General features: G+C 40.0%; 1 protein-coding gene across 2 annotated transcripts in view; it reads right to left on the reverse strand.

Moving 5' to 3' along the window:
- IQGAP2 (IQ motif containing GTPase activating protein 2) overlaps positions 1-25,582 on the reverse strand; it is a 254,515-nt gene that overhangs the window by 102,904 nt on the left and 126,029 nt on the right. For both annotated transcript variants that reach the window (XM_032774320.2, XM_032774329.2), the window contains exons 3-6: positions 13,367-13,523; positions 8,273-8,350; positions 6,968-7,044; positions 42-109 (exon numbers count right to left, since the gene is read on the reverse strand). In XM_032774320.2, the coding sequence (XP_032630211.1) occupies positions 42-109; positions 6,968-7,044; positions 8,273-8,350; positions 13,367-13,523 (380 nt within the window). The remainder of the gene's footprint in view (positions 1-41; positions 110-6,967; positions 7,045-8,272; positions 8,351-13,366; positions 13,524-25,582) is intronic.

Below are 25,582 nucleotides of genomic sequence, written 5' to 3' on the forward strand. Positions count from 1 at the left end.
AATAGATTATCTACAATATGACTAATTAAAAACAGACTTACCTGTAAAGTCCACTTTTCCCAGTAAATCCTGGATCTGTGGTGCTATACCGAGTTTGAACAGATATAAACTGCAAAGAAAAATACCAGAGTCACAATGCCAAAGACTTGCATAAAATGCCTGCTTGATGATCAACGTAATTAGAATGTTACTACATTAAACTCCTCTAACTATTGACTTCTGTGGACAGATATAGGATAAATTTTACTATCAGACTATTTTCTATAGTGCATTGTAAACTGTTTGAGTGTAGAAAGGGAGAAATAATCTTCAAAAGATGAAGATATTCCAAGGTGCTCTCTTAGATAGGGACAGGACACAGATGAAATGCAAGACTTGTTGCCTGTGCTGAAATATTTCAGTATATGGAAAGGGAAAGGTGTACACAAAGATAAATCCTTGATGCTGGATTCATACAAAATAGTCCTTAAAAATACAGAATTAGTAAAGTGAAACTCAAAAGCTAGTCTATCAGGAATCCCATGACATGAAAATTAAGTGAAAGTTTTTATAACTAATAATTACAATTTGGGATCAGTCTATTGTCTGGTTTATGTATTGCAACAGGAAATTTAGATATTATTGGATCCATATAAATAGTAACAGGTGAAGGGAATGTTCCAGATAAGCTGGAACTAGCAAATATTGGATGGTATTCCAGCATTCAGCTTCAAATCCAAGTCTGGACACTCTGCATTGAAGACATGCACTTCTATTTAATATTTTCACATGCACTATTCAAACTTAGGAATACTGTTTGCAGAATCCACATGTTTTTACTTAAAGAAAAAGTTTCATCTCAATTTTCCTAAGACTAAGCATACTTAATGTTGAGAGCGCACTTTCAGTATTTCAACCTCAAATAGCCCCTCAAAAAGCCCAACCAAACTCTTCAACTTACTCAGTGCTCTCATGCTTTTAGAGAGCTAAAATGAGTTCAGTACAATTGAGTGCTCTCCGGGAACCATTATTTTCATTTTGGTGTAGCAAGAAAACCCATACTAATTATTCCTAAAGCTATATAGTGCCATCTGGATAACAGCCAAGTAAATTCACATCTTCTGACCATGTGCAAGGCCTTTAATTGTAAAAAGTCAGGAGTTTCCAGAATTTATTTTGGCAACAGAATTAATGGAAGTGATTATTTTTTTGTAGGGTGAATCTCAAATTTCAAACAAGGCACTTTAATTCTAAATATTTATAACAAGGGGAGGCTATTTTGCCTTTAAAAAAAAAAAAAAAAAAAAAAACACCTCCGCCCCAACCCCCACATCATCTCTACACATTGCAGCAAGTATATTCTGTTTTTTTTCAGTTGCCCATTAATTGCAGTAGGGGACATTACTAAGTGTATTTGTTAATAGTTGCCATGGACATTTTCTGTTTTAATTACAAGGGGCACCGGGCACTACTGGTTCCATCTCCCCTCTTCTCCACCAGCATGGGGACAGAGGAAGCAGATTCTTCTGCAGGCAGTAGGTCACTGCAGCATCCAATCCCATCATATCTCATCACATGAAAGTCTTCAGATTGCTTCAACACTCTGAATCATTCCATCTGCCATCCTCAACTTACAAGAAGGCATTAAATAAACTAACAGAACAATTAATGAAAAAAAGTTAAAATTCACCTAAAAACAAGCCCCAAACTACCGAAGTCTCTGCATTAACAGTCCTCCCAAACTGCTTCTTTGTTAGTCTTCCCTTGCAATGTTTTGAAAGGCTTTTACTGTAACCTCTTTAAGGCCAGGACTATGGGCTTGTACAAGCTATCATTTACTTAGGTATCATTTAAGTTGCTTGGTGTGTGGAAAAGCCAAGTGACATAAGTGAAAGTGATCTAAGCACCCGTGTGGACAGCCCTACATCAATGGGAGAAGTTCTTCCCCGTCAGCATTGAGCGCCTGCACTAGCAGTATTACAGCAGTGCAGCTACATCAGTACAGCTGTGCCGCTGTAGCAATCCTGGTATAGACTAGCCCTCAGTCTCGTCTGAAGGGCCCAATAAAAAAAATGGCACCCATGTTAGCCTTGGAAATGCTGGCTTTTTAGCAGCAGGGCCGCCCACAGGATTCAGAGGCCCTGGGGTGGGTCTTCGGCAGCAATTCAGTGGCGGGTCCCTCTTGGAGGGAAGGACCCACTGCCAAATTGCCGCTGAAGAATGAAGCAGCTGCAGTAGAGCAGCCTAAGTGCCACCAATTGTGGCTCCCTGCCACCACCACTACTCACGGTGCTTATATTCACTGGGCTGCACTCCAAGGCTTGGGCAGCACTTCAGTGGTGGGTCCTTCACTCGCTTCGAGTCTTTAGCTGCACAGAAGGACCCGCCACCGAAGACCTGGAGTGAGTGAAGGGCCTGCCACTAAGTACCACCAAAAACCTGGAGCGGCTCGCGGGGTCCCGGGCAAATTGCCCCACTTTCTCCCCTCCCCCCCGCCCGGGGTGGCCCTGTTTAACAGTCACCACTGTATAATATTTAATACTGTAAAAGAGCAAAAGTGGTTTGGAATGTGGCCAATAAATGTAAGATTTCACTCTCTTGTGTAAACTACAGTTATACTGTACATGGTTGAGTAATGTGGTCTATGTTCTATTCTCCTTGGAGTGGAGGCATTTACCACAAGGTGGTGCTGGGAGCTTGCTTTTCATTTGCTTTGGTTTTTTTTACATAAAAATGTAAGGGTAGTCAGGAATGCAACTGCCTTCTTTTGTATTAAAGAATATATTCACTGGAAAACATGCATATCTAATGCACGCTCTTTGTAATAAGACTTAATTTTTTAATGTGAATATTAACAAACTTGCATCTGGACACTGATTTAAACTAACTGGCTTTAAAAGAACATTTTACTGTGTGGGAGTGACTCAGTTTAATAGATTACTCATGGGGCAAATGTTTACTGGGAACCTTACCATGAGTACCCCTACCAAGCATCAGGAATTGATACTCATAGCATTTAATTCAAGTGAGGCAGTTTGGAACTTGAAGCGGTCACAACCAACTACTGCTATCAGTTACTCCATTACCTCAAGTGGCAGAGACATGTGCTATGGATCTAAGGGTTCAAACCCAGCTCATTAGCCATCAGAGTATCAACATAAATAAACCTGAAAAAAACAATTCCCATCACTGGACTTCAATTTTTAAAGCTAGGAATTTATAGAGACTAAAAGTTATGTTAAAAGAACATTATTAAGGTTGCAAAGTCAACTGCTCAAAAGTTAAGAAGTGCCAGAGTAAGACTGCACAAGCATCCTTAATTCAGCCTTCTTCTGCATATGGTACAGTCTCTAATTACATGATCACATCCCGCCCCCAGAATGCCTTCCTTATTCTATGCACTAATTAGATGCACTTGATGAGCAGCTGGTCAATATTTTGTTCTCTCCTTATTGTTCAAAATGTTCTCTCCTTATTGTTCACAGACTTATCCACTGGGCATCATTCAAACTCTGCTCCAAATACAGAATTCAGAGTTCCTTCATGGGCTTTTTCGTAGTGCTCATCATTATAGTATGACCGCGCCACAAATATTTTATTTTCACAATGTTTTGTGAGGCAGTATTAATCCCATTTTACAGATGGGGTACAGTGGCATGGAGAGATTTAAGTCAATAATGTCTACTTATTTGGGTGCTCAATTTGAAGTGACTAGAGCCTGATTTACTTAGCATTATTCTTTTAAAGCACAGTTCCCATCGACTTCAGGAGTAGCTGAGAGTGCTCAGTATTTCTGCAAATCCAACACCAGGATCTCACATTGTTGCTTGTTTTGTGAGAATCCACAGTTAGTGGCCAACTCTGAAATGTTTTAATTTAAGCAACTTGACTATCATCACATAGGAGGACTGTAGTACAGGCAGAGATAGAATGCAGTTCTACTCCAGAGCAATGTTCAGTTGCTTTAGGCAGAAGTTCATCCTCTTCTGTAATCCCCTGCCTCATTCACAACATGCCTTCCAACTTCTGAAACAAATGGCTATAGGGTCCTACAGAACATAACCTCTTTCATTGTACAATCATGAGTAAGGATACAATTTAATCACAGATTTCGGCATGTGCCATGCATGCATGCATGCACACATCCACTCGCACACCCACCCTTCCAGTGGGGCTCAAGCTGTGAGTCCCCCACCAAAGGACTCCAGTTGACATTTCTATCTCTGCCCCCAAGTCCCCCCCCCCTCCCAGTTTTTAAAAAACAAAACACTAAAAGACAGACAAGTCACAGGGTCCCATGATTTTTTGTTTATTGCCTGCAACCTGCTGGTTATTTTTAGTAAAAGTCACAGTGATAAAATCTTAATCTTAACCATGGATTTACCCCCAGAACACCATCCACCTTTTCTATTGAATCCATCGGGGTCCTGCAGAAAAATATATCACCATGTAATTAAAGACTATCATAATGCACATACACAAGGAAGATGAATTAAGAGTACATAGCCAATCTTAATTCTGGCATTTCTTAACTTTAATGTTGCAAATTCAAGCATTTAAAACATTATTTTAATGCAGCTGTGTGTGTAATGCAAGACAGACGTTGGGGCTTAAGCTGCAAGACAATCACAGCTGAGAAATGTATCACATGGTCACGGTGCATTTTAGAAGAGGTCGGAGAAAATGTGGACAGAGTGCAGTGACTGTATGCCTGTGTCTTACACAAAGTCAAAGCAGCACAGGGTTAAATGCTGTCAAAAGGAAGGGTGGGCAATTCATGGCACAAACTCACTGGTCGATAGTACTGTTTTGACTGATTGTTTTTAAGATTTGAGTGTTGTAACTTTGTGCTGATATGTACCATAGCAAGAAGAATTTAAGTGAAATGAAAACAAATTGAGAATGAAGGCCAAGAAACTACATAGATCAGCTCTGATGGCTTGGCATGCGTCCTGACCAAGATCAGGCTGGAGAACGGAAAACGAATACCTCAAGAATCAAACTATTGCAAAACAGTTCAAGAAGGAAGATACTAATTGATACACTGTTGTTGCAAACATGCAAAGCTAAAGCAAATGTATTAAAAAAAGACAGTAAATATAGGTAAAGAGTATTAGTCAATACCACCAATCGATTAAGTCTTCAGTTTCAGCAAATATAACCATTTCAAAGTCTGGTTCTACTCCCCTTTCTGGAGAACATCTGACATCTGAATAAAGAGTGTGACATCACTGGAATGGAACTTAGCCCACCATTTCTTTATATGCTGCTTAATATTAAGAGCCCCATGTGTCCACTTCACGAAATCATTTCAAGCTTACACAAGACACTCACTGACAGAAAGACCAGCTACATAGTTTTTGACTACCCTTCTGTATTTATGTAATCATTGCGATGCCTTCCAGTTAATATTACACCAAATGCAATAATTTAAATGGCAACACTTATTGCAAAAGAAGTGATATGACTGCTAAGGCCAAACTCCCAGCATTTTGAAAGAAAAATATTAAACTCTGAATGTATACCTTATTTACTGATATTAGGTACACTTCTTACACAAGACTGCAGGAGCAGCAGCAGCATTTCAACGATTATGCTACAAGTAAAACATTTCACCTATGGCACATTTAGTAGTTCCTAGGGCTACTGACATGGCAAATGGCTCAGCTATGAGTGCTGACAAAACAGAATAGTTAAATTATGCCCTAAATTCATCTTTACAATCCTGACACTGTAACAAAGGTTATTAAAGGAAAAGGCTTCCGTATACGGTAAGAGAGCTTAACAGAACCAGGAAGGAGTCTAGGTCTGCAAATACCACCACCACGAACAGAACATCAGAGACAGAGGTTCTAGACCACGGGTAGGCAACCTATGGCACAGGTGCCGGAGGTGGCACGCGAACTGATTTTCAGTGGTACTCACATTGCCTGGGTCCTGGCCACTGGTCTGGGGGGCTCTGCATTTTAATTTAATTTTAAATAAAGCTTCTTAAACATTTTAAAAACCTTATTTACTTTACATACAACAATAGTTTAGTTATATATTATAGACTTATAGAAAGAGACCTTCTAAAAACATTAAAATGTATTACTGGCCCGTGAAACCTTAAACTAGAGTGAATAAGTGAAGACTCGGCACACCACTTCTGAAAGGTTGCTGACCCGTTCTAGACTTATACACTTTAAATCTCAAGAGGAAGAATGCTTTTAGCTCCACTATAGTGGTGTAACCAAAACTTCCCTGTCTTTGTACTGCATTACAACTAAACTAGCTAGAGATCTATAAGAAATTTGCCCAACACATTTAAAAACCTGAGGCAAAATAATTTGGGGGGGATGAATGATTAAGAATGTATATACTGGTCAGTCTTCACTTTGGAAGGCAATAGTTCTAATCTGGTGTCAAGGCACAGCCTCATTTTCATTCCTCTGGTCAACACATTTCTACTGGCATTGTATTAACGTGGAAAACTTAATTAAGTGTACCAGCACTTATTTGTAGAAATGGGAAATCAATACAGTGAGACAGTTTCAAGTGGTTTGGCATAGGCTATAATTTTAATCAGGTTCCGGAGGCAGTTACCATCACTCTAAAAAGGTGATTTTTGCTTAGTGTCTCAAGATTGAGAGGCATCTAAAAAAGCTTTTTTTATTTTACACAAATGCTTCAACTTTCCAAATGGTGTGTTTGGGGGAGATTCATGCAAACAACCCTCCTATGTATTTCAGTAGATTTTTTTTTTTTAAAAAACGTCTACTTCAGAAGTATTTGCCCGATAGTGCTGTAATAATTCATTTAGGCTTATGTTGTATTCAAAAACCCATGGCCCAGAACAAAGTCAATAAACTTAACAGACAATGACACACTAAAGTTTTAAAGTATGACTTTTTGTTAAGAACACCAGTTACCTGAAGCCAGTTTGAAACTACAGGCCTGAAAGCTGGTCACCAAATCTAAACTTCCTCCCCACCCCATCACTAGTTACCTTAGTGCATGAATGCAGTATATCATTTTAGGTATGTTTTTCCTATCATAGACATCTGTAGTCTCTGGATAAAAGATCTAAAAAAATAAAGAATAGAATTGTTATTCTGACTAGTAATATATACTCTCTCATTAGTCCGACTGGACCCTCTAGAGAATAGTGATGCTGCATTACAATAGCTTTAAATGGTCATTACTAGACAAATTAGCTATCTAGAACTGCAAGCACTGTCAAGGTGCTGTACTAGAGGGTTGGGGTGTGCCTAATAACCTGTAGAGAGCAGCAGGCCTGCAAGACCTAGAGTGGAGTACTTATGTTGCCCACGTTCAGTGGAGTTGCGGAGCTGTCCTCCCCATTAGACACAGACAAAGCTTCCTCATGCTATAAGGGCAGGTGATAAGGTGCCTCACAACCCAGAGGTACCCACAGGAAGAGTCATAGGCAACACTCCATATCATTGTATCACAACACTTGTGGAAGATTCAGCAAGCTCTTGGCCCTTCTAGTACATGACCCTCTCTGGCACAGATGGGACATGACATGAGTGAAACCTTTCAGAGAGAGAGAAAGAGTGGAAGTAAGCAAGTTAGATATCTGTTGAACTGACATAGCCAGCCACCAAATAAGCTGAACAAGCCTAAAGCAAGCAATAAGGTCTGAAATAAGAGTTAATGTTCTACAGATATGAAGAAGTAGAACAGCTTTTAAAGAAACACTGCTGGCTAACAAGCTACCTCAGCAAATGCATTAAGGCGCAGAAGTGCCATTGGGTCAGTGATTGAGAGGCACCAAGCACTGTTCAGAGAGTAGCCACAGCAAAGGCTTCCACCCAGCTTTGTATTAAATATCTTTGATCAGGAGAAACTGTTGATGGGCAACACAGAGAGGGAGAGGAAAGCAAAGGGAATGTGTAAGATGGGGGCAAAGAGAGAAGGAGAGGAAGACAGGAAATAACATGAAAGGAAACCCAGACAAATCATTACGTGGGAATCAGATGGAAGGACAGCATGGGATCTACTGAGAAGATTCAGGATAGACTAAAAACGAAGTCACTGGAAATAAATAGGAAGAAAATAGGACAAAATAATGAACTATGGAGAAGCAGATGGAAGGTGACAAAACACAAAAGACACTAAAAGCAAACAAACATTTCTAAGCTTTAGATTTATTTCCTGAACTAGGTCTTCCCAGTACTGAAGCTTTCAACAATAATTTTATTTAAGCAAATTAAGGGGAAAATAATCTCACTGTTTTAGTCAACTTTGTCTATAGGCATTTATTGTGTCATGTCATTTAAATACTTACTTTAGGTAGACCAATGGATTCCATTGCCCTTAGCCACTGCACAGTATTATCCGTGTGCCGAAAATGAAGGCCCGATCTCTAATATGGAAGAGGAAGGGGGAAGATAAGAGATTATTATTTTGAATGATTACCTTCTTTTGCCAATTACCTACCTTTGCTTAACAATTTTACACTTCTCCTGTGAATAAAATTCTAGGTTTTCAATATGTGACCCTAAAGACAGAATGTTTCAACTGCATGTCAAATCATAAGGCAGTTGCATGCCATTAACTCATCCTCTTAGGTGGACTTTGTAATTCCAATGCCTGTGCCCCAAATCCTGTTTCCAAGCAAGTTTGTTCAAAGAGTCCCATTGTTAAGAGGCGAAGAAGCATTCTATAGACGTCTTCTTGCTTATTAGGCTACTGTTCTGGGTGGGCAAGGCAAGCCTGAATACAAATATGAGAGAGAGAGGGCTGTTATAGAAAAGAGATGTTTAGTCATTAAAGACTCCTGGAGATCTAGGGAGTTCAAGTGATTTGTAATTGGAGGTGTGTGCAACGTAGAAAAGAGCACATGAAAAATCATTTTTGCCAAGAATTTGAGAAGTGGGCCCACTTAACTGAAATATCACACTAATTTTTCCACTAAAAGAACAAGCCTTTTTCCACTGAAAATTCACTCATTTCTGGTTTTTGTTTTTGTTTTGTTTTTTTAAGTCATTCTGAACACAAGCAGTCTTCAAATTTTAAGTTTGAAATTTGAAGTATCCATTATTTTAATGCAAAACATTTAAGTTTTGTAGAAAAGCAATATTTGAAGAGGGCAGAATTTCCTGAAATGTTGAAAAATTCTGCATGAAATTGTGGAATTTCTTCCACCAGTTTTTCATAGCTCTCTATAGAAAAATCAAGCATTTCAGATGCAAACAGTTTTCAAGAGGACTGGAAGAAGCATCTCAGTATTTGGCCAGCTTGCCAGGTGTGGATTCAGAAATCCCTCCCTTTTCATGGGACAAGACTATGGACAAATCTCTGTTTTCTTTTGAGTTTGACCTAGGTCTTTTGGGGCTCTTGGTTCTATATTTTTTCTAAACTGTCTCCAGAAAAAGAGGCTGGGAAAAAAGGTAGAGGTACCTTGAAAAGAGACCAGAAAAGCACCTGAGAGCTGTGAACATGCTTAGGTCTATTCTATAAAGTGCCATTTAATCACAGCTGGTCAAAAATTCACAGAAAAATTAAGTTATTTAATTTCACATGATTAAAGCAGACCATGTAAAAAGAAGTTTCCCATAAAAAGCCAGAAATTTTTTTAAAAAAATGCTTTTTTTCAGTACACGTTCTCATTTTGAAAAAAGCAAATTTCCAAAACTGACAGTCCTAGAACCAAATCTTTTGAGGCGTAATTTCCCAGTGAAGGCTTCAAATGAACATATGAATGTGCAAAACTTATATCCTCTTCTCATAGCTCACTTAAAAAGCAACAGAAAAAAGCCTCCCTAAGCACCATTCATTCCTCCACCCAATTTCAACAGGCAACATCTGAGAACCTATTCTGCATGCAAGTAAGAAACCAACTATTCCAAAATTAGTTCACAGAAACTGTGAATTTGAAACCTACGTCCCCAAAACCAAGCAGGGACATGCCATGGTGGAGTCACAGAACCACTCAGGTTCGGCCTGTCCACCCGTCTGTAGATTACATCAATCGGAATCTACTTCCTATGTAAAGCTGGAGGTGTGCTGGCTGCTCCGAGCTTCAGTCTGAAGATAACTCCCCACTAGCACATTCCTTTGAATGAAAGGTCTTATGAGTCATAATGGCTTGGAATAAAAGAGCTTTTAGATCCAGTCTAGGTCAATTGTGACTAAAAAATACCATTTGATTGTTGTCCATTGACCTATACAAGTTGAGTCTGGTTGTCTCAGTTTCCTAGTGGGCACGCGGCCACATCACAAAAATTTTGGCACCAACTGGCACTGGTTTTGTAGTCTCAGCAGTGGCACTAAGGAAAGCATGATTGTACGCATAGGGAATGAACTACTTTCTCCTTCATGGGAGAGGCCTCTTTAGGTCAGAGTTGACTCAGTGCTGAAGCAGTATGGAGAATTTTGCTTTGTTGTTGTTCTTGGGCTTCCCAAAAAGCTTGCAATTCTCTACTTATGTGGCAAGAGGATTTCACAGTCAGGGCCTCTCAATTCATGTAAAAAAATTCACACTAAATTTATATAAAAGTTAGGATGATGAAAATAGGCACAAACATGTCAGTTTGTGAATTATATAGTTATCCTAATTTCAGCCACACAGCTGCTGAAAATGAGGCTTTTTTGTTTGATAAGAGAGCTTGAACTGGCAGTTTTCAAGATTTTTGGCTTTGAATACGTCACTTCAGTTACCACACAACAGTGTATCTTTATACAGAGAAGATAGGACACATGAGAATATTTGTACCGTAGACTTTCTGTACTAACCATCAAAATTTGAGATGAGGCATTTCTAAAGGTCAACTGACATTAAGGTTATATACTATTGCCTGTTGCAGTGGTATCTGGAGTTCTTTCCACCTTAAGATCAATAGCAATGACAAATTTTCTAGTGGACTTCATATTTGGCAGTATTACTTAGTTTTTATTGAGATGAAACTAGAGACAAAAAAAATCATGTCTAAACTTTTATAGACTTCTTTTGAAAAAATTACAGTTTTTCATAAATTAAAAGTATTTTGTTATGTCTTCCAAAATCCATATACGATTTGCAATGCTGTATGATAAACTGTTCAAGATTCCAACTCAGTAACAGGGCATGCGTATAACCTGGGGCACACCTACACAAAGCACATACATCGCAGCGTGCTGTGGTGTACATCTACAGCATTCCTGCAGGCTGCACATTGACTGACTGCGCGGAGCCTGCTGCTATGCACTAAAAGTTTCCAGGGTCTTTTTTTTTTTTTTTTTTTTTTTAAAGTGTGCAGCACAAAGGTCCACAGAGGTCAGCATGCAGCACACTAGAAAGCTATAATACCCACAGCTCATCACACCATGTGTTTTGTAATCTAGCGTCCAGTCCCAGACCTGGACTTTAAGTGTCCACCAGTCTGGTCCTTCCCAAACTGGACTTTGCGTCCAAAGTTTGGGGGCTTACCACTCCCCCAAGCTCACTACCAGCTTGGATATTCTCGCTGCCACCAGATCAGGAATTAATCTGGGGCCTGATCCCCCCTTCCTCCTCTGGTGTCCCCAACCCCCTGTGTGGACACCCAGATTCCAATCCCTTGGATGGCTAAAAGCAGGACAATAACCCCCCCTTCTCAGGCTTGCCTCCGGCTAACCTGTGTGACCCAAGAAACCAGCTTTCTGCTCCCTCAGGACAATGGATAGCAAATACCACAGCTGGGCTCTCCACCCCCCTTGCTCCAGAACGAGGGAAAAACTGTAACACCAGAGAACAGAGAGAATTCTTCGTCTCTTCCCGTAGTCTGCTCTTTCCTGGACCCAAATGAAAATAGCCCACAGCCTGGCTTTTCCCTTGCTCCCTAGAAAAGAACTTCACAAGGTTAACAAGAAAACTTTATAGAAAAAAAAAGAAATAAAACAATCATCTTGCATTAAGAAACTCAATACAGCTCTGCTTATAAAAATATAAAGAAACAGTCGATTTAAAAGATAGCCCAATTAAACCAGCACAACAAATTAACATACAGGTAAATACACCACAAAGCCTATCATAGCTGAATTACTTTGCGTTCGTTCTTACAGATGTTTTAGAATAAGTTTAGAGTAATTAGAAGAAGACTTGTTTCCTCATAGCTAAGAAAACAACAAAGACCCCGAGTATACAAATTCCCGCCCCTGACTTTAAACAATCCAGTTCTCTGACTGGTCCTCTGGTCAGGTGTTCGGTTACCCTTTTCAGGTAAAAGAAACTTAACCCTTACCTACCTATCCATTTATGACAGTGTTCATGTAGACAAGCTTGTAAGTCACAAATATTTACAACCACTACATTTCAAGCCTCAAATTCAGGACTCAAAGGCCATTTTCCCCTAACAGTTGACAAGACCACCACTTAAACAGAACAAAAAAAAGGGAAGAAAAATGCTCCTGTTTTAGGGGCCACTTGAGAGACAGAAGCCTGAACTGCAGATGGGGTAAGTAAGCAAGAGAAAATTTTTTATCTTGTAAAAGCATACGCATAATTTTTAAAGTTATATACACATTTTTTTTAATCACATGAGATCCTGAACAGATTTTGGCCTTGCACAGAAAACACCCCAAAAACAGATGTACTTTTAAAATTTGCGTTCTCCAGCTGTCTTCTTATGCAAACTGAAGTAAAGCAGCTCTTAAAAGAGGTCCCCAAATATAAACTAAACTAATGTATATACATGCATTCTCCATCATCACCAAGTAACTATGCAGCTTGTGACTAACAGCAGACCTTGATTTATCTGGCTGATTTTTGTTCCTCCATGATAAAGAGTTTGATATTAAAACTAAAACATGTAGATCTCACAAGGAGGATATTTGCTAACAAATTATACAGCAGTTCATGTAAGAACTTGGTAACTTTTTTTAAATAAATAGTCTCATAATGCTTTAGGCCCCTATTTCCTAATGGATTGTAATTTTACAAATGGTAATGCTTTGTGTCCTTACCAAAAAGTTTTCCCTGGAGCTCAAAGCACTTTTTTTGGTCTTTAAAAACCTTAAGTACAGCTATCATGGTTTTTCTGTAAAATAATTATTCCTATTTCATCATATTGCCTCCCTGCTCTTCAGTGCTACAAGTTCATGTCCCAGCTGGTGACCACAGTCAGTCCTTCATTGGTCTACGGGGAGTTACACAGTAATGTGTGTGTGCAACTGGGGAGAGAAAGAAAAGTAAGAGTAATGTTCCTAACTAAAGATACAACAGATCTTAAAGTGAAACAAGGAGTAGAATTCCATATGTATTAAGACACAACACAGTCTACTGATGCAGAAAATATTAACATGATAGAAACAAGTACTTATTAGCTTTCTGCAAAGCCAAGTGCTAAAACAACAAGTGGGGAAGATGGAGCAACAAATGTTTAACTCTTGGTTTTAATCAACAGCCAACAAAACCTGTTACCTTATATCGCGTCTGTTCCACATCATAGATTTTCTTCTCAGAGACCATTTTAGGGGCAAAAAACTTGGCTAGTTTGGCCAGGTAAACTCCATTTCTTAACCCTTCTTCCAATTCAGTAGTGGGTGGCAGTTCTTCAGCTAAACAGACCTCCATCCATCTACAAAACACACGGCCAAGAATTACATATTTCTGTTGGTTGCAATTTTAACATTGTACACTATATTAGAACTGTGATCCCATTATGTGCTCGCACACTTAGTTACAACCATAACAACCAACAACCACCACCACCACACAACAACTCCACACCCCGTAGGTGTTAATAAAAGCACCGACGCATGCACAGAGCAACAGAAGAAGAGCTCCCCATCTGCTCATTGGCACGATAGATCAAAACTACTACAAAAGGAGCCACGACAGTTTTTGCATCAGGGATACTTTGGTAATGGAGTCAAAGTTTCTGAACTATGCCTTCTGACTCAGAAGATACTTTAAATGTTGTACCAAGTTACAATGGGTCTCAGTGCACTTCAACGTATCCTCAGATCTTGAGCAAGGTCAGACATTTAAAACAGATTAGTCCCATTCAGACTTGTTTCTAAAATAGAAAGGAGGAGTGCACAAGTCATTAAGACCCCAATTCAGGAATGCACTTAAGCACATAGTTAAATCTCATGACCTTCAATGGGACATAAGCAAGTGATTAAGTGCTGTTCTGAATAGGAATGCTTTCCCGAATCAGAGTCTAATAGTACAAAAACAAGGAGTTTGGGGGAAAAAAATCAAAATAATTCACATCCACTATCACCATAAAACAGTTATGCAGCTTTTATCCTCCACCTACTATAGTACTGCAGTTCTTCATTAATGCTAATGAAATATTTGGTAACATTCATTACAGTGAAGTCATTATTGACTAAGGGCTTGGCTACACTTGGAAAATGTGCAGTGCTGGGAGTTACAGCTGTGGTCGTACAGCTGTGTAGGAACAGCGCTGCAGTGTGGCCACTCTGACAGCTACCAGCGCTGCAGTGTGGCCACATTTGCAGCATTTGCAGCGCTGTTGGGAGTGATGCATTGTGGGCAGCTATCCCAGCGTTCAAGTGGCTGCAACGTGCTTTTCAAAAGAGGGGGGTGGGGTGGAGTGTGACAGGGAGCGTGGGGGAGACAGAGAGTGGATTTTTGGAGCTGACAGCTCCCTGCCTTGCAAATTCTGGCCACTTCCCCCACCCCTCTCTCAATCACTCTTAAATGCAAAAAGGCTTCAGACCAGATAAGCAGCTTCTCTGACGGACTCCCTTCCCCCCTGCCGTGCTGTTTCTCTCCTCAAGCAAACACTAGCAGCTGTTCTCAGCTCCCTGCCTTGCAAGTTCTAAGGACTGGAAAATACACAACAGGCATTTTAAAAGTTTTGACCCTTCCCTCACCCCTCTCTTATTCATGAAATGCAAATTGTGCACTCCTAAATAGCCTTCAGACCACATAAGCAGCTGCTCAACATGGACTCCCCTCTCCCCTCAAACAAACAGCTGTGAATATTCCAAAGCAATTTCCCTGCCACGGCTCGCTCGCTGGAGCAAAGAGCAGCTGTGTTTGTTTTTTTAGAGCCCGTCTTCAGCCATTCTTCCGGTTTGTTGTAGACAGGAATTCTGGGATACCTCTTAATACCCTGGAGGCCAATAACAGCGCTGTTGGTGTCCACACCTGATGAGCAGCGCTGCATCACCAGCACTGGAATCGCTACACACCAATCAGACCAGGTGTTCAGCCAGCGCTGCAGCCAGGGAGTTGCAGCGCTGGCTGGGCTTTGTAAATGTGTACATAGAGTGAGTTGCAGCGCTGCAACTCCTTCACCAGCGCTGCAACTCTCCAGTGTAGCCAAGCCCTAAACAGCAAGTATTTTCTTGCTGTTTCCACTCAAGTTATAACATTATGCCTGACAAATACATACAGAGACACACACAGACAGCCATGTAAATGTCATGTTCCCAAAGAACCTAAACTGTAGTGGCTAAATAGCTCAGTGGTAAACAGTGTGAAAGTCCTTCCTCTAAAGGAGATGATAATATTAAATTAGTAGGCTTGGAAGGATTTGATTTTTTAATCCGAAAATGTTTATCTGTCAGTTTCACCACTCATGCAAACTGACAAATACTTCCATTGATAAAAATAAAAGTTTACAGATAGACTAAGTAAGAAAATCATGGGCAACATCATCCTGGTATGTATCAGAAAACAACGAACTTAAGAGAGGAACAAGCAGTTTTAGACCACTGAGATCACAGGCAGACCATACTGTTAGAAATACTATAAAACAAAGCAGAAAGAAACTTCTGATACGTTTTATAGATTTCATGAAGGCTTTTGACAGCATACCTAGGCAGTCTCTGGAAAATTATAGCACTCGATGGACCACCACCAAAACCAATTAAAGTAATCAAGGATGTATTATGTCCCCACTATTGTTTTGCACTGTCATGAGGAAAGTAACCGCAGAAGGCAATCAGGGAATTTTATGGACAAATGAAGCAGAACTGGATGGCCTCGTTTTTGTTATTGATATTGATATTGTCCTGTTTAGTCTAACTTGGAGGTTCTCAAACTGTAGTCCATGGACCACCTGTGGTCTGCAAGCTCCATTCAGGAGGACCATGGATAGTTCTCTCTAAGGTGCATGCATAGGGGGCCACACACGAGAGAATTAAGGGCCACTCACCTAAACAGCAAAGCTGCACAAGTGTGGCTCCACTAATTAGGTGTCTGGCCCCTGAGAAGACGCACATGTAAGGTGAGGTGGCAGCCTCGGGGGAATAGGAGGTAGGTGGGAGGGGGCAGTGGGGTGAGAAGAGGGGGTGGAAGGGAATTTGGGACATGCAGGGCTGCAGCGGCCAGAGAAAGAGGTGACTTTCCCACAATTCCAGGGCTGCAACTGCTGGAGAGAGACCCCCCTCCTTCCCAGCCCCAGCTTGAGATCTGCCACTGCGGGGAGAGAGGGCACGTCCATCACATTAGAAAGGCAAGCCCACTGATATTACAATATGAGCTGTGTACTTTTATTTGTAGAATAAAAAAATTAAGTTTTTTTTAAATAAATATAGCTCTTTAATCGAAAGCGCTTTACAATAGTTAGCTAATGGTACAAACAACATTTGGATAGATCACTAAGTGGTCTGCCAAGCCCCTCAGCAATTTCCAAGTGGTCTGCAAAAAAAAAAGTGAGAACCACTGTCTAACTTACTGTTTAATGGAAGACAAGATGGCTTTTGGCAGATAGCAGAACAAGTTGGTTTGTTCATCAACAAGGGGGAAGACAAACTATATTGCTATCAATGTCCCCAAAGTAACCATTAGAGTGGATGAAGAAACACTAGAAATAATAAATCATTTCTAGAGAAGTGATAAGTGCAAGGCTGGTGATGCCATGCTAGATGTCAAACAATGTATATCAAAAGCAGCAAACAACTTTCATAAACCTGAAAAGATTTCAAAACTGACTGACACAAAAACCTTTAAAAAAAATTATTAGCAGTTTATGGAGCAGAGTCATGGAAATAGATGAAAGAAATTGAGAAGATCAACTCATTTCAAAGTAAATGCCTGAGGAAGTTCTTACCAGTCCACTGGAAAGAACTTTTTGAATTTCTAATATTGCAAGAAGGAGAGCAAACCAACCCACAGAAATATAGAAAGAGAACAATGGACCTATTTTAAGTCATGTTTAAAAGACGTCACCAAAATGACTTCTGTGGCAAGTTATAATACGGACATCACTTGGAAAGAGAAAAAGAGGAAGACAAAGAGAAACATTAGATAGAATCACACACAAAGCAGCCAAATCTATTTACATGACACGCAGAAGCCTGAACAGACCAGCAGAAGACCAGAATAAATGGTGGAAACTGGTGAATGCCTTATGCAACTGAGGATGTGAGAAGATAAAGAAAAGAAAAATGATGCTAGAGTTTAAGAATATTTACTTTGTATATTTTGGTGTGATATTTGACCATTTGTGTTTTAAGTTATGAAGCTTTCACTCTGAATCTCAATGTCTACTGCTATTAAATAGTTATTATCTGACACCCCCTCAATTTCCTGAGAAAATGTAAAAATTAATAATAGAAAATCAGAAAAACAAAAATATGGATATTCTCAAAAGTATAAAAATCAATTTTTGCCCTAATCAGTTATTGTTCTACACCTAGTTTATATTAAATCTAAAATGTTAGAAGAACGAAAACTTCATGGAGTTTTCAAACTAATCTTTTAGCTAATTTCTACTAGAATAATTAAAATGTACAAAGTTACAGTTGACATGTAGTACCCCTCAGAACATTTATACTGAAACACTAAAAAGAACAACTTAGCATAGAGTCTTGAAAGTCAGTACTCAGATTAGACCAGAGGTTCTCAAAACAGTGTTCCATACAGCACTGTTGGTCTGCAGCAAGCTGGCCGGTCCTATGATTCTGGGTTCCCTGTTAAGTCACATTAAAATGAGCTACAAATACATTCAGTACTTTCTCCAATATTATTTTTCCACCTAAGCAATTCCTGTTGCCATAGGGATGTTAACATGGTTACAGATTGGAGGAGAGGATACTTTAGACATTGGTTTGTCTCACTTTCTGATCACTAAGGCAGTCAGAGACCAGTTCACACATACTGTACAACAGCCTGTCCACCAGAGGTTTATATGTTCAGAAAACTGAGGTTGGAATCCAAAATTCAAAAACAATCAGCCAGTTTCTCACCCCAGAATGGAAAAAGCACACTTCGTCATTATGTCTTAGGTTAGAAAGACTCATGAGACGATGACGTATTCGGTTGTATTTTGATTCATTACAGGATAGATGAAAGTGGTTTCACTGAGGCAAAGACTATCCAAATAGTTCTTCAGGAAACAACCAGCTATAGATCTTGGACAGTATCAGACAAAACCGTACAAAACCAGTGTCATTAAGAAGCACTGCAGCCTGCAGTGCCGAAACTGAGTGGAAAGTATGGTCTCACTGACATGTTTCCCCGTTCCACCCAATATATTTAAACTGTATGGATACATGCCAAAGTTTTTTGAGTTATCATTTTTTAAATGACCATAGAAAAATATACATGCAAAAGCAAAGTGTCATACTATTTGTCTTCTCCAAAGCACAAGAATACAATAAGAAAAGCTACATTTGCCTCAGAGTTAGTGTGAATACAGATTCTGCTGAGGCCAATTATTTCCATGGATCATTTTTGCTATTCCTGACTTATGGCTTCTAAAACACTTGTATAAGCAGCAGCTAGAGCTGGCCAACTGATGAATGGGAGTTAATCAAGGGTCAAATTTCAACTTTTACTCTAGTCAGCCAGCACTCAGGAAGTGACTAGTCCAAAACATAGCATGCTTCCTCAGCGTACGAAAGAATTTAATTTTCATCAGTAAATGTCTGTCCACCATTTTACTATGCACCACAAACAAAAAAAAGTGTTTCCATAGACAATAAGTTGACAGTCAGGAAAGGAAAAATGCTACTTGAGAACTTGGCGTTTGATTTAAGGATAATTATTTTGTATATTCTGACATGTGACATGGACAATTGGTATTTTAACAGTTATACGACTTTAACTTTTTGAGAATCTCAATATCTACAGAGTCATTAAATAATTATTATCTAACTTCCCACACTCAATCTCCTGTGAAACTGGAAATTAAAATCAATAAAAATAAAAAATGCTTAAGAGTAAACATTGATATCTGTCAAAATTATAGAACAAAAATGGAATTCTGCAAAGTCTAAATATGGGTTACTATGAGTTCATCAAATGTATCCTCTGTTCCTTATACTGAGTCCCTATAGAATATCACATCAAGTTTTAGGACTCAATCCTTCTCTTCAAGTCATTTAATGATCGGGACCCAGGATACCTAAAAGATCAACCTGCATTTTTAACACAAGGACCACATGTGACAACTCCCCTCCTTGGGCACAACAGAATTGTCTATTCAAAGTTAACAACAGTTATTTGCGTGCGCAGCAGGGCTTTCTTGGGGGAGTGGTTCAAAACTGGAGAAAACTCCTACAGGTTTCAAGAATTGCCACAAACCTCACCACTTTCCATTCCAAGGGCAAGATGCACTTTCAGCTTCCCTTCATTAATACATCAGGTCGAAAATGGCATGCAAGAGGAAAAGCTCACCTGAGTAGGTTGCAATATACATTGCTTAATGCACTAGTGGAAGGGACTCTGCCATGGGTGCAGCATAAGAATTTGAATAGAATATTAAAGACTGCACCACCCAAGCCAGATTAAAGAATTTTGGGGCCCTGGGCACTATGGAAATTGGGAACCTACCACTTCCCATAAACTTAGAGTATGTGACAGCGGTAATAGAGGGCCACAAAATCCACTAAAACCCTTTGACGGGCCAAAGGCCTTTCTATTCTCTCCACCCCGAAGTGGCTACATACTCATCCATGGGGTAACAACAAGCAGCGCCAGCTCTCAGGGAGGTTAGTCAGCAGCAGTAGTCTGAACATGCTTGCTTCTAAGGAAGCAGCTCCTGGGGCAGCTATGCAATGCCATCCCCTACTGGAGCAACAGAACACACACGCAGCAGCAGCATACCTTTCATGGGCAGCAGTTGGTCCACACAAAGAATGCAGGAGTAACAGTGAGGGAAGCAAACTTTTCCCTGCGCACCTTCCAGCATGTGGGCTGATATGATGGGCTGGTGCGGTCCCCAAGCCACCAGCTGCCCATTCCTTTTCTTTTGGTGGTTGAGGGACCCACCCTGAGAGTTGTGCAAGTACGCATAGGGTAACTGGGTCTGAAGCCACTTCTACAGAAATATAAAGCCGGCCTTTGAGTAGGAATAGGTAATTATTTATATTCTTCATGAAGACTCTGCTCTTCTGACTTAGGAGTAATAGCAGCCATGGGTAATGGGGCTAGAAGTTATCAATGGGTAGAGAGTGGGTAAGCCTGGACATCCCAAGACTTGCTAAACCAGGGACATCAGGAAAGTAGTGTTTAACTCCTTCCCCCTCCCCACACGCTCTTCCCATTCCTTATTTAGTTCCCACTGCTCAACAAGGACCAAATATTTTTGGCTCTCATCTACTGCCCTATGTAGTGAGATGAGACCCCCACAGTGATCTGGGAGCCATCCTGTTATTTCTGGGGAGTCCCTCTAGCAATGATAATGGGGCAGAAAGGAGCACCAGGAAGAGTACATGAGAGGAAAGGGCCTGAGGATAAATGGAAAAGATCTTTAGAACAAAGAGTAGCAGGGCAACAGAGGGAACATACACTGAGAAAGATAAAATCTGAATAATAAACAAACCTGTCATTGTAATCTGACAGGCAGCAAAAGTGTGCGCAAGGTGTCTCAGATCAATAAAATGGGCATGGCAGTTGCTCAGAAGAACTTACAATATCAGTGAAAAGAAGAAAATTGGTGGGGGAGGGAGGGAGGACGAAAAAAAGGTCATGGGATCAATAGGGAAGAGGATACAAATATGACTGCATGTGTCTTGGCATTTCTTATTTTAAAGTATTTGTAAAATGGAAAAAAGTAGCAAAAGAAGAGAACCAGGGGCCAGGACTCAGCTGGTTTAAAGCGGTCACAGCTCCGTCAGAGTTTCAACAATAGTTGCAGCTGATGATCTGTGCCAGTTTCAAGGTGGATGCCAAGAGTTTTTTTTTTTTTATTTGTTCAACCACATGTGCAGAAATACATATACAATATCTAGACATATTTAGAGTCTTATCTGTAGCTAGTACTGCCACAGAAATGTCAGCCTGGCATTTTATAGTATCTTAACATGTTCTCAATTTGTCTGAAAGCAAAAAGCATGAACTGATATGCATGAAAGAGTTTTTGGTCCATCTAGGTACCTATATCTCTGCTCATCATCATTAGTATCTTGTCTGATACCTATGTAAATAATTGTAACATTTCTCAACAAAATACATTCAGTACATTCAAATACAATAATTTCACAGATTTAGTTACAGGGGAATTATGTGATATAACAGAAGGAAATACCAGGTATATAGTTTTGAGGTGTTTCCCCCCAAAGCCAAAGACTAATATACAATCGCCTTTTCATATCATCTCAGTAAGTTTCCTGAGGACACAAGTGCCCTACACTTTACTACTTTAGTATTCTTTACCCATTGCTGTAAACTGAACAGACCTTTGGCTATTTGCTTCCAGATGTCAGTCTCTCTTGTAATCCTGGAGACCATTAAGGCTTATTGGATGCTTACTTCTACACCAAATCCAAGGACCTGAAAATCCTGCTTTGAGGCCATGTGCTTATTCAACCACCATCTTTTCTTCTCTCCTTTGTTATGGTCTTCCAAATAAAGTTAGATGCATAAACGTCTTTAAAATAATGGTAGTGTTAAAGACCAAGTATGCATAATCAGGGTACTTGGGAAAGAACATGTTATGGGTGAGACCCATCAAAGCTATGCTTCCCGTGTACATGGTGGCACATTTGTAACCTTGTCAGAGTGCAGTGAGCTGCATGGTAGGAAACTCTAGTGTTCAGAGTTCAGCCTTGCATTCTTATTCCCCATATGATCATTCCAAAGCAGCTGCTTATCCTGTCCTTTATGTAGCTACTAGAGTGCATAGTTGTATGCAAATCTGATTGTCATTAAATGCAAGAGAGTTGTAGCATACAGAGATGAGATATACATTTGACAGTGCCAATTTCTGTAGATAAATTTGAAGTTTTAAAGGTAATTTTATTCCCGCAGTCGAGAAATCAGGGTTGTCTTGGTGGACAGCTCCCAAAATGTTTTTTTTGAGCATTCAACGGTGAGCATACATTTTTATTTTTGGAGGCTGACTACTGCACGACGTATAAACACAGAAAGGCTAAGTGAGGACAGATTATAATGGAACATTAGACAGGACAAAAAAGCAGTTTTTCTTCAATACAAAAGCAGCAGAATACACTTCTGGCTATCAACAAACATGAGTGTTTGCCAATTTAGGCAGTCAGCAAGACCAGAATTTCTGCACATGGGTTACAGAACACATTTTCCTTATTTCTGCTATATTGCATCATAATCCAGTCTAACATTGTGGTTTTAACAGATCTGAAACTATTGCTAGTATAGGTTCCGTGGATATGGGAAAAGTGGTGGACATACTTTGACTTTGGCAAAGCTTTTGATATGGTCTCCCATGGTATTCTTGCCAGCAAGTAAATAATTATGGATTGGAGGGACGGACGGACGGATTATAAAGGTGGATAGAAAGCTGGCTAGATCATCTGGCTCAATGGGTAGTGATCAATGGCTCTAAGTCTAGTTGGCATTTAGTCTGGTATCAAGTGGAGTGCCCCAGGGTCAGTCTTGGGGCTGGTTTTGTTGAACATCTTCACTAATGAACTGGAAGACTGGATGGATTGCACCCTCAGCAAGTTCACGGATGACATTACACTGGGTGGAGAGGTAGATACACTGGACAGTAGGGATAGGGTCCAAAGTGACCTTGACAAATTGGAGGATTGGGCCAAAAGAAATTGGATGAGGTTCAAACAAGGACAAGTGCAGAGTCCTGCACTTAGGCTGGAAGAATCCCATGTATTGCTACAGGCTGGCGATCGACTAGCTAAGTGGTAGTGCTGCAGAAAAGGACTTGGGGATTACAGTGGATGAGAAGCTAGATATGAGTCAACAGTGTGCCCTTGCTGCCAAAAAGGTTAATGGCATATTGGGTCGCATTAGGAGGACTATTGCCAGCAGATCGAGGGAAGTGATTATTCCCCTCTATGTGGCACAGGTGAGGCCACATCTGGAGTACTGCATTCAGTTTTGGGCTCCCTACTACAGAAAAGATGTGGACAAATTGGAGAGAGTCCAGTGAAGGGCAACGAAAATTATTAGGGGGCTAGGGCACAGGACTGATGAGGAGAGTTGGAGGGAACAGGGGTTAGTCTGTAGAAGAGAAGAGTGAGGGGGGATTTGATAGCAGCCTTCAACTACCTGAAGGGGTGGGGGGTTCCAAAGGAGGATGGAGCTAGGCTGTTGAGTGGTGGCAGATGACAGAACAAGGAGCAATGATGTCAAATTGTAGTGGGGGAGGTCTAGGTTGGATATTAGGAAAAATTATTTCACAAGGAGGGTGGTGAAGCACTGGAATAGGTAAATTAGGGAGGTGGTGGAATCTCGATCCTTAGAGGTTTTTAAGGCCCAGTGTGGTCCTGCTTTGAGCAGGAAGCTGCACTAGCTGACCTCTTGAGGTCTGTTCCAACCCTAATCTTCTATGAAAGGCAGAGTCACAGTGCAATACAGGATGTTTGACTATTTGTATGTCTCTGACTACAGTAAGAGAAGCCCAGCCCAAACAAAGATTGGCTTGGAGCCCCCTATACTTTTCTTAAAAATCAGGGTTTAATTTGTGCCCTGGCACCTCTAGGCTTGGCAGTTTATAGCCCGAGCGCCTCTGGGGTTGCCACGTCAGTTATTAAAGTAAAAAATTGCTTGAGCCACAGCACTTTTCATTATAAATTAAGCACTGCCTAAAATCAAGGGTACAATACACAATATGGTACAACAAGAGCCAATGAATGACATTTAAAGCTAGACAAATTCAGTCTAGAAATAAGGCATACATTTTCAACAGTGAGGAACAATTTACCAAGGGTTATGGTGGCAATTTTAAAATTATGATTGGATGTTTTTCTAGATATTTGCTCTAGTTTAAAATGGAATAACTCAGGGAAGTTCTCTGGCATATGTTATGCAGGAAATCGGACTAAATGCTCACTGTGGACTCTTCTGGTCTTAGAATCTATGGTCATCCTAGTTCCAAATCTGAAATAAGTGACCACAGTAAGGACATCTAGCAAAAAGGAGAAGGGAGTTTGAAGGCAGGATTCTCAACTCCTGTATGTCAAGTAAAGCGGCTGGCATAGCAGAAGCAGCTCTACAAGCTCCAACACCGGCAAAGGCTGGTATAAGGGGTGTATCATAGCAGGAGGCACAGTATCTCACCCTGCAAGTGTATGCGTAGCCATCATTAAGGTAACCATCAGATATAGCTCAAGAGATTAAAAACAAACAAAATGGTACATAAAAAGCCTATTTCTCTGGCAAGATCAGAGTTCAAGGATGTTTTACTTCCAGACAGTCGATGACATTAACATCTAACACATGGGAAGAGCTGTCATCTTTGCACTACCTGAGAGAATCAGTGATTCCATCAGCTGTAACAGGAAACAATCTTAAGGGCTTGAACTCTGAGCTTGGTAGGTAAGTGGGGGGGGGGGGGGTTTCAGTTCTCGCAAGTTAGAAATATATTCTTAAAATAAGTCTAGATATATTCAATTAATACAGCTTAATATTTATTTAAATGAAATCATTTTGGTTCATCTTTAAAATCTGCTGAGGCATGACACTGAAATTATTCCTTCTTGAATATCTAAATCAGGTGTGGAAAAGATGAACTAGGTTTTTATTAACCTTGTACGTTGGACTTTGATAGAATCAAGCGTATCTGATTTAAAAAAAAAAGGAATGTAATCATATATTTCCCATACAATATATGTTTTAATAAACAGAAAGCTATCCTTAGAATACAAAAGTTATCTTATGTTCTGCATACTACAGTACTTGTCAGCTTAGAGACAGAAGAATTTGCTTTTTTAGATACACTACCTAATCCTCAAGAGGAGAGGCTCCAAAAATGTAGCTGATACAAAGCCACTGACAGACAGCCAGGACGGAGTGCTGAGCTTCTATCTACAGTACAATGCTTTTTATTCTTGGCACCATAAATCAGAAGACATCAAAAAGTTAGTGAATTCCTGCCATAGCAACAGTGATTACCTCTATGCCAGACCTTATAAGTGCCATACAGCAACAGATTCCGGTTTCTAGGTTTTACTGTGCAATATAGAACTAACATGAGAGATCATGCTTACACATGGAAAAGGCATGTTTTTTTTTTTTATGAAAGTCATAATAGACAAGAGGAGAGTTGGTGGAGTAACTAGAAGCATTAAGCCATGACCATAAACTTAACAGATTACGAAAATATACTGTTCTTCATTTGTGCATAACTGCATTTTAATTGTTACATCTAATGGTCAGCACAGGGCACCAAGACAAATGCTGGATGCAAGCTCAAAGCAATAAAGATATTTGTGGCAAATTATTTAATATTGCTACATTATCTGAACTGCTTTGTACTTTAAAAACAAAATG

Source organism: Chelonoidis abingdonii, chromosome 6 (genome assembly GCF_003597395.2).
Source record: "Chelonoidis abingdonii isolate Lonesome George chromosome 6, CheloAbing_2.0, whole genome shotgun sequence".
Lineage (NCBI taxonomy): Eukaryota > Metazoa > Chordata > Testudines > Testudinidae > Chelonoidis > Chelonoidis abingdonii.